The sequence below is a fragment of the Salmo salar genome, chromosome ssa18 (assembly GCF_905237065.1).
Source record: "Salmo salar chromosome ssa18, Ssal_v3.1, whole genome shotgun sequence".
Classification (NCBI taxonomy): domain Eukaryota; kingdom Metazoa; phylum Chordata; class Actinopteri; order Salmoniformes; family Salmonidae; genus Salmo; species Salmo salar.
Window position 1 is genome coordinate 70,566,436 of NC_059459.1, and position 12,882 is coordinate 70,579,317.

The window sequence follows — 12,882 nt, forward strand, 5'->3', positions numbered from 1 at the left end:
ATTGAATTATGGGGAGTTTCAGGCCCGGAGTGAACATAATTGTACACTCGCAAAGCCGACTAAAAACGAGGGCTGAGGGGCTTACCTTGCAAACTTCCCTTGCTTGGCTAATCATTTGGACCACCCACCAAGATGGTGACGGGGATTCCACCAAGGGCACAAGGCGAGGGTAAGTGGATGAGGGTGTGTCTTTTAAGTGTTTGGACCGTTGCCCTAGACTTTTTGAGAAGCCTCTGACTGCAGTGTGAAGCTTGGCGCCGGGCTCAATGTGGGCGGAGTCAAGCATGTTTAACCCGAACCCTTCCCGTCTCCTTCAAGGTCATCCAAGTTGAGGTTGAAGTCGAAGGTATCCACATCAACGAAAGCGAATTCTAACCTACATGGATAGAAATGGTAAGATGGTAAGATGCTGGCTATTCAGTATATTATAGTATATTATATTAGTCCTATTTTCTGTTATAACAATAAATAAAGGTATTATTATTTCTGTGCTTGCAGCATGCAAAGCACACTATTGTTATTGCTCATACTTTTTCTTGTTTATTATTCTTGACACTTATTGGGACCTATTTCCTACAGTTTTTACACTACATACACAAGTCATACATCAAACTCCTGCAGAGCTGGATGCTGATGTGACATGCTGTGACTTCTTGGGTTGGGGGGGGGTCTTCTACATCCTAAAATATATTCCTGGGGGGGTATTATTATTATTTACTATTATCATTATTGTTATTATCATAACTATCAAACTTAACAAGCTACTCTTTCTTAACATACACTACGCTGTGCACATTGCAATGGAAGCACAGTGTGATTTCACTGAGGTATGTATAAATGATGAGATTCTCATCGCTAGTGGATATAAGTTTTTTGGGATAGCCATCCGATTGTGTGATTTTATTTTTCAAAGGAAAACATGCAGCACATTAGGCGATGGTGGTAACCAAGTTCTCCTGCAGAACTATCCCATGCCGTAAGTCTTTTATGAAAACGTTTCATTTGCATCCTTAAAATCACTTGTTTCACTGTAGCCAGACTGAGCTGAATATATTTTCATATTGAATGTATGTCATGTATGTCATTCACTCACTAAGGTCAGAAGAAGAGAGGTTGAAAAATTGAAAAAGGCTGTGAAAACAAAACACACTGCAGGTAGGAGGTGTCATATGATGAGTGGTATAGTCTTAAAACAATGTTTAAAAACTTAAACCACCCCCTCCAATATATTTCAGGATGATGTAGAAGACTTCCCCCCAAGAAGTCACAGTATGTCACATCAGCATCCAGCTCTGCAGGATCAGGTACTGTATAGGCTATTAGCTAAAGTAAGGTGCATTCTTGTACACACATCCCTAGAGGTTCCCTTACATTACTTAATGACCACCATCTGTTTTCTGTCTAGACGATACAGAAAACAAAATGCACGGCGAACTGGGAGCTGTGAACTGGGTATGTAGTCTACTGTGTGTAATACTGAAGGCTTGATGCTTGGCAAGATATAATAGTTGTAATGACTTGTTGAGTAGTTCTAGATATCACTGAAAACCCCTTTAGTAATAGTGGCTTTTACTTTGCATGGTGGTATTGTGAAAGTGGGGTGTAATTTGACTTGATCACCCAATGAGACAATACTCTTAATATTTATTCTTCCTTTTTCTTCAAGGAAGCAGATGTTCTTCTAAGGGACACCCGAGAGGCAGCAAGGTGGTGTGAACTCCAAACATTTAAAGTCACTGTTTCCCTCCCTAGTGTAATTGGGATGGAGGGGGAAGACCACATTACAACCCTTAAAGAACAACGGTTGTATGATGGCCTGGATCAAGAGGAAAATATTTTCCTCAAGGAACCATTCATGTTCCAGTTCCAGTTCCAGAGAGATTATGAGATATTCTATGTGGAGGCAGTTGACAACAAGAAAATTACTGTCTTCTTGAGGAGCAGGAATGAAGCCATTTTTGAGGAGTGGTCAAGCCTTGTTTTTCTCTGCTGTGTTAATTGTTTCAATTGTTAATTGTGTTATGCTGTTTAGTAAAGATGACATAGAAGTCACCCGAGTCTCTGATCTCTTTACTGGAGCTGGTATAACTTAATGTACAGAGCACATTCAGCTTGTCAGTATGTCTACATGGTATAGTCTGTCTCCATTCTCATGAGGAAAGTAAATAGCATTATAAATCAGGATAGGTAGTAACTGTATATATATATGCTCAATGAAATAATATAATTACAAAGTTATAACATTTATCAACACAATTTTAACAGTACATGACATACATAACAAGTCTGTTCACTGCAACAATATCAGTATCTTGTCTCAAATATAGCATGAAGCAAAAAGTGTAACACATGTGCTGGTACCACTTTATACAATATTTCTTATGATGTTCAAAAATGAAATATGTTTGTATTCAACGTCAAACCTCAGATGGACAAAAAAAACTAAAACGGTGGGCGGGGTCAAACGTCTGATTCCGTCCACATTGAGCCCGGCCCCGATGTTTGACTACGCCCACATTGAGCCAGCCGAACTGCACACTGCAGTCAGGGGTACTTGAACTTTTTTGCGCAACCCTTGACTTTCTTTTTGGGAGAAATGAAACCGGAAGTTGCAAAGCAACACTCACGTCTGGGCTCGAGATACTATGTAACTTCGACTGGCTACTTTCGGTTCATGTCCTTTGCTGATGCCACATTCCTGACAAAAGTTTGTACGTATAAAAAAGATCTGTAAACGAGTAAAGGCAGACATAAAGTAAGAATTTAACGTGTAAATGTTCATTTTTAGTCGTACGTTTACAGATGAAATTTAACGGTTACGTTTCATGTTTCACGCATCGCTTTTCTTACAATCCTAACAATTTCCGTATGGACAATCTACTTGCACCCGCTGCAAAACACTCCTATCTGAGCGCCCGGGACATATTAATCGAATCCCCTCAAGAGTGTCGCAAATCCATGGAAGTTGATTTGGGGATGATCTGGACAGACAAAATCTGGACCAATAATAGACGTCTATTTTTGGGCCACCTCAAGGCCAGGGCGGACCATATCTAAAATTCAAGCAAATATGATCCAAATAGAGGAGTCCGTGCTTGCATGCAGTGTAGTCTACTTATTCTCGATCGACTGATTTGCTCTTTCTATTAGGGTCAACGACAAATAATAGCCAGGCTACTTTATAATATGGAAGTTTTCAAATACCCTGTTTTCTTCGAGTGCCAGACTCTGGACACATCACAGAAAGAGAAGATAAAAAGGTACTTCGGAATTAAACGTAAATCCGGTGGCGGAGATTGTGGACCAGTAGAATCAGTTGGTGACAAAGTTTACAAGATCGCATTTACTTACCAGACAGGTACGAAAATGTTTCGGCTAAGTAATTGAATATGGAGTGCCGTATTACCATTTAGCCTAGTCTTGCCAAAGTCGGTTCATAAGTGAAAGTTTGTTTTTCAATATGTTATTCTACTTGTTTAATATGTATTATTTGAATAGGGCTACACTTGGGTAAAACAATAATATTTAAACATTGCAGTAGGATTTGTTGAATCAGAATGTTTTTCAGACATATACAACAAATAAATATGATATAGGCGTAAGTTTCACTTTACCATAGCCAGGCTACGCTTATGCAGACTGGCATGCGCAAATGCATTACTTTGGCTTTTCATTATATTGATTAATTCTACAGTACTTTATCAATCTAAAAAGGAAGAAACTTGTTGTTTTAATAGCTTGTAAGATTATTTAATAACTTTATAGATATACATACAGTATATTACTTAATAGGTTATAGCACAACTCCTCCAGCCGATGTAGCCAATGCCTTTAACTCTTCGTCCTGGAGTGAATGTAAAAGGCTTAATAAATAGTACTACTTATTATTATTGTTGGTATTGTTATTACTAGTACTACATACAACAACAACTAATTATGATGCTGAAACTCTTTCAGTCCAGGAGAGGGTACTTCAGAAAGCTCATTATGTGTTGGAGATGCCTGGAGGACCTCTCTCACTCACTCTGAGAGACAGCCTGGAGCCTCCACCCACAACAACCTCCCCAGTCAGCAGTCAGGAGGTGAGCCCAGACTATACAGACACACCTATACAGAGTCACATATCACCATGACCACAATGCACTGTTGTTGTATTTGCACTGTTAGCCCACACTTGGATGTTTGCCAGTTTGTGAGGTATAAATGTGTGGTTTTGTAATATTGAGGGAATAGTCATTTTAACTAAATAGAACCATGTTAAAGTAAACTGAAAAATACCACCCCGCTAGAATGGAGAATCATCAGATATCCCAGAAGCAGTTGTACGGTTGAACTGCAATAATAAATAGAAAGATAATAAAATATTGTTGTCATTACCACAGTGAAATTACCCTGCAATGACTCACTTGTTTTCCAAATCTAGAGGTACCACTCCCTCCCAGTCCAGACATCTCCACCTGGTGGTCAAGAATATGTACTCCATCGTCTGAGCACAGGGAAGCAGGAGAAGATCAGCACCACCTGTCATCTGGGACAGGTCCAGCTCCGTCTTCTAGGCGAAGTGATAGAGAAGGATCTAGGTGAGGTTGTTCCAGGGTTGAAGGTGACACGTCGTGACTCAGCTCAGCTGGTTCTGCACGGCTATGCAAATGAAGTCCAGACAGCCAGACAGTTGGTTACAGATAAGATCTCTCTGGTGCTGGAGCGGGTGGTGCCTGAGGTGTCCCCCCACCTCCTGTCCTTCCTGAGAGATGAGTATGGGAGGCCTGGGAACCTGAGCAGTCTGCTGGGGTTGGGACTCCATGTGGAGGTAGAGCTGGGGGACACAGAGCTCCGTCTGTTCTCCCTCTCCTCTGGGGAACTGGACCAGGCTGAGAAAGATCTGCTGGGGGAGTTTGGGGAGGAGAAGATCGACGTGCCCAACGGTGCCCTCCTGGCTGAACTGAAGTCCAAACTTGAGACGAAGGAGATGAACCAGAGCAGACGCAGGGTGGTAGCCAGGTACAGTCCTGGGTGTAGAGTGCAGCTGCTGGGCCACATGAAGGAGGTTCAGGAGCTGAGGGAGGAGATCAGGGCCTTTCTGTTAGACCAGTCCAGTGTGAGAGTCATGAGACACCCTCAACAGAATCAGGATGGCGTAGTCAACGAAGCAGGCACCGGATCAATACGGGAGGAGACGGTCGCAGCCACCAGCTATCGCCTCCGGCTGGGGCTGCATGTAGTGGTTTGTCAGGGTGACATCACCAAGGAACGGGCGGACGCCCTGGTAAATGCATCCAATGAGGACCTGGATCATGCTGGGGGCGTGGCTGCAGCTCTGAGCAAGGCGGGGGGGCCTGAGGTACAGCAGGCCAGCAGGGATCTGGTTAGGCAGATAGGGAGAGTACCCACAGGTACAGTGGTAGAGACCACAGGAGGGAATCTGCCTTGTAAGATGCTGCTGCATGCAGTGGGACCAGTAGGTGGCAGCGTAGGTGGGAATGAGCGTCCTCTGCTGGAGAAGACAGTAAAGGCAGCCCTGGATCTGGCAGAGACCATGGAACTCCAGACTCTGGCCATGCCCTGCATCAGCTCGGGGATATTTGGCGTTCCTCTGAAGGTGTGTTCTGAGGCCATAGTCTCTGCAGTGAGGGACTTTGGGAGGGAACAGCGCATCCTTACCAAGGTCACTCTGATTGATGTGAGTGGAGAGGCAGTGAGAGCCATGCAGGAGGCCTGTGATAGGCTGTTACAGGGTAAGAGGGAGTTTTCTGGGTGGGAGGTAGAGTCCAGCACCACCACTACACATGCTCCTCAGAGAGACACCACTGCTGCCTCCGCCAGGGGAACAGCTGCTCCAGAGGTCTGTGTCCAGGTGGAGGTCATCCAGGGAACCATAGAGAAGCAGGAGGTAAGAGAGAGACACACTGACATGGCCACAGCCTTGATTCAACAACATTCTGTGAATTAAGTTGACTTCATACTGACTCAATGTTCCCTTTCTCTTTATTTTCTTTTCTTTTTTCTTTGTCTCGCTCTCTGTCCGTCTGTCTTTCTGTCTCTCTCTCTCTGAAGGTGGATGCTCTGGTGTCACCCATGGTTGGTAGTGACCCTCTCTCCTCCCGAGTGGGTAATGTCTTGTTGGATGCAGCTGGACCGGCGCTGATGACAGCGTTTCTGAGGGAATCAGGGGGACGGACTGCACCTGGTGACAACGTTCTGGTGGAGGGACTGTCTGGTCTCAGCTCTGGCCGTGTCTTCTTCCTCAGCTGTGCACACTGGGACAACAACCCCCAAGGACCAGCAGTACAGGTGTGTCTGCTTGTGTGTGTGTGTGTGTGTGTGTGTGTGTGTGTGTGTGTGTGTGTGTGTGTGTGTGTGTGTGTCTGTGTGTCTGTGTGTGTGTGTGTGTGTGTGTGTTGTGACCTTTGATCCTCCATTAACCCTTGACCTCTGGTCCTCTCTCAGGCTCTGAGGCAGGGTGTGAGGAAAATCCTGACCTCTTGTGAGAACCGAGGCTTCCGTTCCGTTGCCTTCCCTGTAGTTGGAACTGGTGTGGTTCTGCAGTTCCCTGACAACGTGGTAGCACAGGTTCTGCTAGAAGAGATCCGTAGGTTTGAGCAGAACCGAGCGAGCAGAACCCCCTTCCATGTCCGCATCATTGTCCATCCAAATGACAGAGATTCTACCAAGGTGAGCAGGGACTTTTGAAGAAGGTCTCACTCAATGCATTGGGGAAAAAATCCTTTAACTTCAATATGTTTCAGCCAGCTATTTTATTATACTGTCATACATCCATAATTACACATTTTTTCAACAATAAAGTTACAGTCCTTCATTGCAGTTGTATTGTTTGTTCTAATCTACAGGCTTTTCAGATTGCCCAGAATGCTTTCCATCTCAGAGGGTTCGTATTAGGCACTCGACCAGAGCAAGGTGAGTTACAACACTTCACCCCCACCTTTAACTTCTATAGGAAAAGTGGGACGTGAGCGTCTCACTCTATTCAACAGCCAGTGGAACCACGTGGCGCGAAATTCAAAACCTCAGAAATGCTATAATTTCAATATTTCAAACATACGACTCTTTTACACCATTTGAAAGATAAGACTCTCGTTAATCTAACCACATTGTCCGATTTCAAAAAGGCTTTACAGCGAAAGCAAAACATTAGATTGTTAGGAGAGTACATAGCCAGAAATAACCACACAGCCATTTTTCAAGTAAGCATATATGTCACAAAAACCAAAAACACAGCTAAATGCAGCACTAACCTTTGATGATCTTCATCAAATGACACTCCTAGGACATTATGTTATACAATACATGCATGTTTTGTTCAATCAAGTTCATATTTATATCAAGAACCAGCTTTTTACATTAGCATGTGATGTTCAGAACTAGCATACCCACCGAAAACTTCCAGTGAATTTACTAAATTACTCATGATAAACGTTGACAAAATACAGAACACTTATTTTAAGAATTATAGATACAGCACTCCTTTATGCAATCGCGGAGTCAGATTTTAAAATAGCTTTTTGGCGAAAGCACATTTTGTAATATTCTGAGTACATAGCTCGGCCATCAAGGCTAGCTATTCAGACACCCGCCAACGTCGGGGCTCAGTAAACTCAGAATTACTATTAGAAAAATTTGATTACCTTTGCTGTTCTTCGTCAGAATGCACTCCCAGGACTTCTACTTCAACAACAAATGTTGTTTTGGTTCCAAATAATCCATAGTTATATCCAAATACCTCCGTTTTGTTCGTGCGTTCAGGTCGCTATCCAAAGGGTAACGCGCGAGCGCATTTCGTGACAAAAAAATGTTCCTTTACCGTACTTAGAAGCATGTCAAACGCTGTTTAAAATCAATTTTTATGCTATTTTTCTTGTAAAATAGCGATAATATTCCAACCGGACAACGTTGTATTCATTTAAGAGGGAAAGAAAAAAATGGTGATGTCTCGTGAACGCGCATTTCCATTCCCTTTGTCCTCAGGCAGTCCACTAACAAACAGTGCTCCTATACTTTGCCCAGAGACAGGTGACCCCCCAATCCACTTTCTGGCGGCTTTAGGGAGCCAATGGAAGCCTTAGAAAGTGCAACATAACCCCACGGATTCTGTAGTTTTGATAGACAAGCAAAAGCAGAACTACAAAATCGCAGACAGGGCACTTCCTGCTTGTAATCTTCTCAGGTTTTTGCCTGCCATATGAGTTCTGTTATACTCCAAATCTACTAATGATATGCATATTCTCGTTTCTGGGCAAGAGTAGTAACCAGTTTAAATCGGGTACGTTTTTTATCCGGCCGTGAAAATACTGCCCCCTAGCCCCAACAGGTTAAATAAAATACATTATTAGTATATGATTGATCCATTTCAAGTTATAATTATGAAGGGAAAAGGAAACCGCACACTGCTCTTGATAGTATCACTGATATTTAATAAGCTTACGTATCGGCCTCACGGTCTTCGTCAGTGCAAAAAGCATGAGTCCGATACGTAAGCTTATTAAATATCAGTGATACTATCAAGAGCAGTGTGCGGTTTCCTTTTCCCTTCATCTTGTTCTACTGTTGCTTTGCACCTGCAACAATGATTGCTCAGATGTGCGAGTGCCTTTGGAATTTTAAGTTATAATTATGAACCCTCCCTATAGATATCAGGATTGTGCTGCTGGGGAAAACCGGAGGAGGTAAAAGCAGTGCTGGAAACACCATCTTCGGACAAGATGATGTGTTCCTCGTAGACAGTTCTTCTACCTCCTCAACACAGAAATGTGAATCACAGACCAAGAACATCAAAGGGAGAAACATCACCCTGATTGACACACCTGGATTCTTTGACACTGACATCCCTGAAGAGGAGCTGAAACCTAAAATAGTCAAATGTATAACAGAGTGTGCTCCGGGGCCACATGCCTTTCTCATCATACTGAAAGTGGAACGGTACACAGTCCACGAGAACGAAACCGTAGCGAAAATTGAGAAATATTTTTCACCAGAGGCCTTCAAATATGCCACAGTCCTTTTCACTCATGGTGACCAGCTCAATGGTTTGACCATTGAGAAGTTTGTGCAACAGAATGCTGAACTGAACAAGCTTGTGGAGAAATGTGGAGGCCGCTATCACGTGATCGACAACAAATACTGGAACACCAATCAGCAGGGTCGGTACAGCAATCAGTATCAAGTAGCAGAGTTACTCAACAACATAGAGAAGATGGTGAGCGATAACGGAGGAGGGTTCTACATCAACGAGATGCTCCAAGAGGCAGAGAGATTAATACAAGCAGAGATAGAGAGTCTTAGGAAGGAGTTAAAAGGCCAGATGTCAGAGGAAGAGATGAGGAAACAGGCCAAGGAAAGAGCGAGGAGGAAACTCCTGATCAAATTGTCAGGGATAGCAACAGGTGCAGTGGTAGGAGCTCTACTTGGGGTTGCAATGGTGATGGGGATCCCACTTCCATTAGCTACAAAACCACTGGTTAATTTAGTCAAACGTCAGATGGTAGCTTCAATGACAATAGGGCCAGCAGTCGTGACAAAGGCAGTACGACCAGTACTTGCATCAAAGAACGGGGCGACCATGGGACTGGGTTCAAAGATAGGTACAGGGGTAGGCATAGCTGCAGGAGTTGTCGTTGGGATGGCCGCAACAGCAGGAGCAATAAGAGGAGGGATAGTAGGAGCTACTGCAGCAGAGGAGGCAGAGACAGTACAGGAGGCAGCAGAGAAAGCAGCCAATGCTGTCTACCATGAAGCTAAGGGTCTTTATGACCAGGCAGGACAACTTCTGCTAAGGTACAGTAACTCTAAGTAGATGAGATATTATTATATATATTTTTTTACCTTTATTTAACTAGGCAAGTCAGTTAAGAACAAATTCTTATTTTCAATGACGGCCTAGGAACAGTGGGTTCGTAGAACAGTGGGGAGTACGTTATCACTCGAATAGCGAATAGAAGCCGCTTTCCTGACAGTATTTATTTTATTTTTTTAACTCATGAGGTAGGCTACTCGGTTATTTCACCTCACACATCAACCACTAAACAGTTGAGCTGCGCGACAGCTGATATTCTGCCCAAACTCTGTATGCTATGGGCTCTCCAACCCTGTTCCTGCAGCTAACAAGTGCTTAATTTGGCCAACCAAGTTAAATCTGTTCGGAAAATTGATAGTAACATGTTTTAACAACGAAAGATAATTCATTAAACTGTTGACAGCCCCTCTCTCAGCTCGCTCCAATAAGGAATGAAGGAGAGATGGAGATGGAAATGCATGGTGGTGAGATAGTCAGTTGCTAAAGTTAATGTGTCACTCTATTAGTTATGAAAGAAAAGCCCTATTACTAGGCTATTCAAAATCATGTACAAATGATCTATAATTGTTGGCTAACTGAATTTGTATAGGATAGACCAATTATGTACCAAAGACATCTTAAATCATTTTTTTAAATGTTTTTCTGACATGCATAATATGTGGTAGGCTATGTGTTGAATAATGGCACAATCATTATTTAAATGCAGGTTTTTTGGGGGGCTTGGCCTCATATATATGAAAATTGTGTATGCATAAGCTCTAATATGTGTGTTTTTGAATTAATCATCACCTTAGCACTGTCCATTTCGTTGTTAGGCTTTGAAACGACATCCACATCCATGTTTTCCATTTAGTTTCAACCTGTCGTTGAACTTCTTTCTTCAAAGTGATCAATCACAGTGAGATGAGTTTTAAAAGCACATACTGTTTTGATGATTTTTTTAAAATGTGATTTTCGATTGCTTTTGTATTGATGTCAGAGTGGTTAGAGGGACAATAGAGTGATCTGATGATAAATTAGTATTCTGATGACCATTAGCGAGTTGGGTACTACCAGACCGCACAAAGGGAGATTACCATGACTCAAAGGTCACATGGAATCTTACTGCGTTCATGACTCATGACAGCCAGTGTGGTGGTAATATAGTCACCACAACAGCCCTAGAAAATGATTCTATATTTTTTCTGGGCCATGACCATCCATAGGTTTATGGTTCACACACCTGAATTTTTTTATTCTTTTTATTTCACCTTTATTTAACCAGGTAGGCCAGTTGAGAACAAGTTCTCATTTACAACTGCGAACTGGCCAAGATAAAGCAAAGCGGTGCAGCACCAACAACAACACAGTTGTTACACATGGAATAAACAAATGTACAGTCAGTAACACAATAGGAAAAAAATCTATATACAGTGTGTGCAAATGAGGTAAGATTAGGGCGGTAAGGCAATAAGTAGGCCGTAGTGGCGAAGTAATTACAATTTAGCAATTAAACACTGGAGTGATAGATGTGCAGAAGATGAATGTGCAGGTAGAGATACTGGGGTGCAAAGGAGAAAAAAAAATACTAATAAATAACAATATGGGGATGAGGTAGTTGGATGGGCTATTTACAGATGGGCTATGTACAGGTGCAGTGATCTGTGAGCTACTCTGACAGCTGATGCTTAAAGCTAGTGAAGGAGATATGAGTCTCCAGCTTCAGTGATTTTTGCAATTCATTTCAGTCATTGGCAGCAGAGAACTGGAAGGAAAGGTGGCCAAAGTAGGAATAGGCTTTGGGGGTGACCAGTGAAATATACTTGCTGGAGCGCGTGCTATGGGTGGGTGCTGCTATGGTGACCAGTGAGCTGAGATAAGGCGAGGCTATACCTAGCAAAGATTTATAGATGATTAGGGATTAGGATTATGGACACATGGGTTTTTTACTCTTTGCCTTCATTGAAATTATTATTACATCAAAGTAATAAAATATGACCTAATCATTGGACACAGATAGTACATTTTCTTAACATTTCTTTTACTTTGCAGTAATGTAATTTCTGTAAAACATGCATATTTCAATTTGATATATTAGAGAGAATACAGTTGAACACAAACCGTCTAAAGTGATTGTTGACCTATTTTATGTGTCACGTGGTTATGCCCATATGTGTACATCCAGTCCTGACATTCTCACGCTATCGAGTGAGTGCTTATATAACCTGATAGTGCATCTGTTTAGGGTAAAGCATGTTGTAAATTACAGTATATTTGATAATATGTTTAATCATTTTCATGTTGTAAATTACAGTATTTGTGTTTGATATTGAACACTAACATAAAATTATGGTCATGACATGTTTGAGAAGTATTATTGAGAACCTACATTAAATTAGAGTGATATTTTTTGTTATTTACTCTGTCAATTTTTAAGTGTGGTATTTCTATAATTACAATTATGTTTTTGTTGTATTATAATATTTGTATAGTTTTTTTTCTCGTAAGTAATAATTCATGTGTATTGATCATTATGGTTGTTGACTGTTTGTTACAGATTTGGTAAACCCAAAAACTAACACATGCATTACATAATTATTTTCTAGAAATGATAGGAGTAATTAAACAGTTGAAGTATATTTAAAATTGTGAAAGTGTATGTCATACCAATGAAATCTCATTCAACCTGTTTTCCGTTTTTGGTGATTATTACAAATAGTAATGTTTAGAACATGTTAAGAAAAGTTTAAGAAAATCAATGTTTGTGCAATATTTTTTATTTCTAAATACTTTCTTGTAATATTTCACTTTTTAAAATATAAAATCAATGCCTAAACAACCCTACGTTCTCTCCCTCCTGACATACATGTATATTAAGCATAGGTGATACTACAATGTAACTACAATGGTTAAATGTCACTATTTTGACATATTGTAATGCGACCATGTTGCTTATATATACAGTTGAAGTCGGAAGTTTACATACACCTTAGCCAAATACATTTAAACTCAGTTTTTCACAATTCCTGACATTTAATCCAAGTAAAAATGCCCTGTCTTAGGTCAGTTAGGATCACCACTTTCTTTTAAGAATG

General features: G+C 41.5%; 1 protein-coding gene and 1 long non-coding RNA gene across 5 annotated transcripts; both read left to right on the top strand.

Annotated features, from left to right (window-relative positions):
* The first annotated feature begins 270 nt into the window (after positions 1–270).
* On the top strand, positions 271–2,052 carry LOC106578036 (uncharacterized). Of its 2 annotated transcripts, none has more exons than XR_001322311.2 (6): positions 271–393; positions 914–976; positions 1,098–1,155; positions 1,236–1,304; positions 1,406–1,452; positions 1,667–2,052. It is a non-coding gene; the product is annotated as an uncharacterized lncRNA (long non-coding RNA). The 2 variants fall into 2 exon arrangements; XR_001322312.2 differs by having other exon boundaries at positions 275–401.
* A 520-nt stretch (positions 2,053–2,572) lies between these two features.
* On the top strand, positions 2,573–12,627 carry LOC106578008 (uncharacterized). 3 transcript variants are annotated; one of them, XM_014156526.2, is made up of 7 exons: positions 2,573–3,358; positions 3,958–4,082; positions 4,424–5,890; positions 6,055–6,291; positions 6,448–6,672; positions 6,849–6,915; positions 8,646–12,627. In XM_014156526.2, the coding sequence occupies exons 1-7, from the start codon at positions 3,187–3,189 to the stop codon at positions 9,806–9,808; spliced, it is 3,456 nt and encodes a 1,151-aa protein (XP_014012001.2). In that variant the 5' UTR covers positions 2,573–3,186; the 3' UTR covers positions 9,809–12,627. The 3 variants fall into 3 exon arrangements, with proteins under 3 accessions (XP_014012001.2, XP_014012004.2, XP_014012003.2); XM_014156529.2 differs by having other exon boundaries at positions 2,573–3,260; XM_014156528.2 differs by having other exon boundaries at positions 2,581–2,711.
* The last annotated feature ends 255 nt before the right edge of the window (positions 12,628–12,882 follow it).

Bases quoted from the DNA above. Each gene is read 5' to 3' on its own strand.
- LOC106578008 (XM_014156526.2), top strand. From the start codon at position 3,187: ATGGAAGTTTTCAAATACCCTGTTTTCTTCGAGTGCCAGACTCTGGAC. The intron at 4,083-4,423 runs GTGAGCCCAGAC...TTCCAAATCTAG, and splicing joins CCCCAGTCAGCAGTCAGGAG to AGGTACCACTCCCTCCCAGT. The intron at 6,673-6,848 runs GTGAGCAGGGAC...TCTAATCTACAG, and splicing joins ATGACAGAGATTCTACCAAG to GCTTTTCAGATTGCCCAGAA.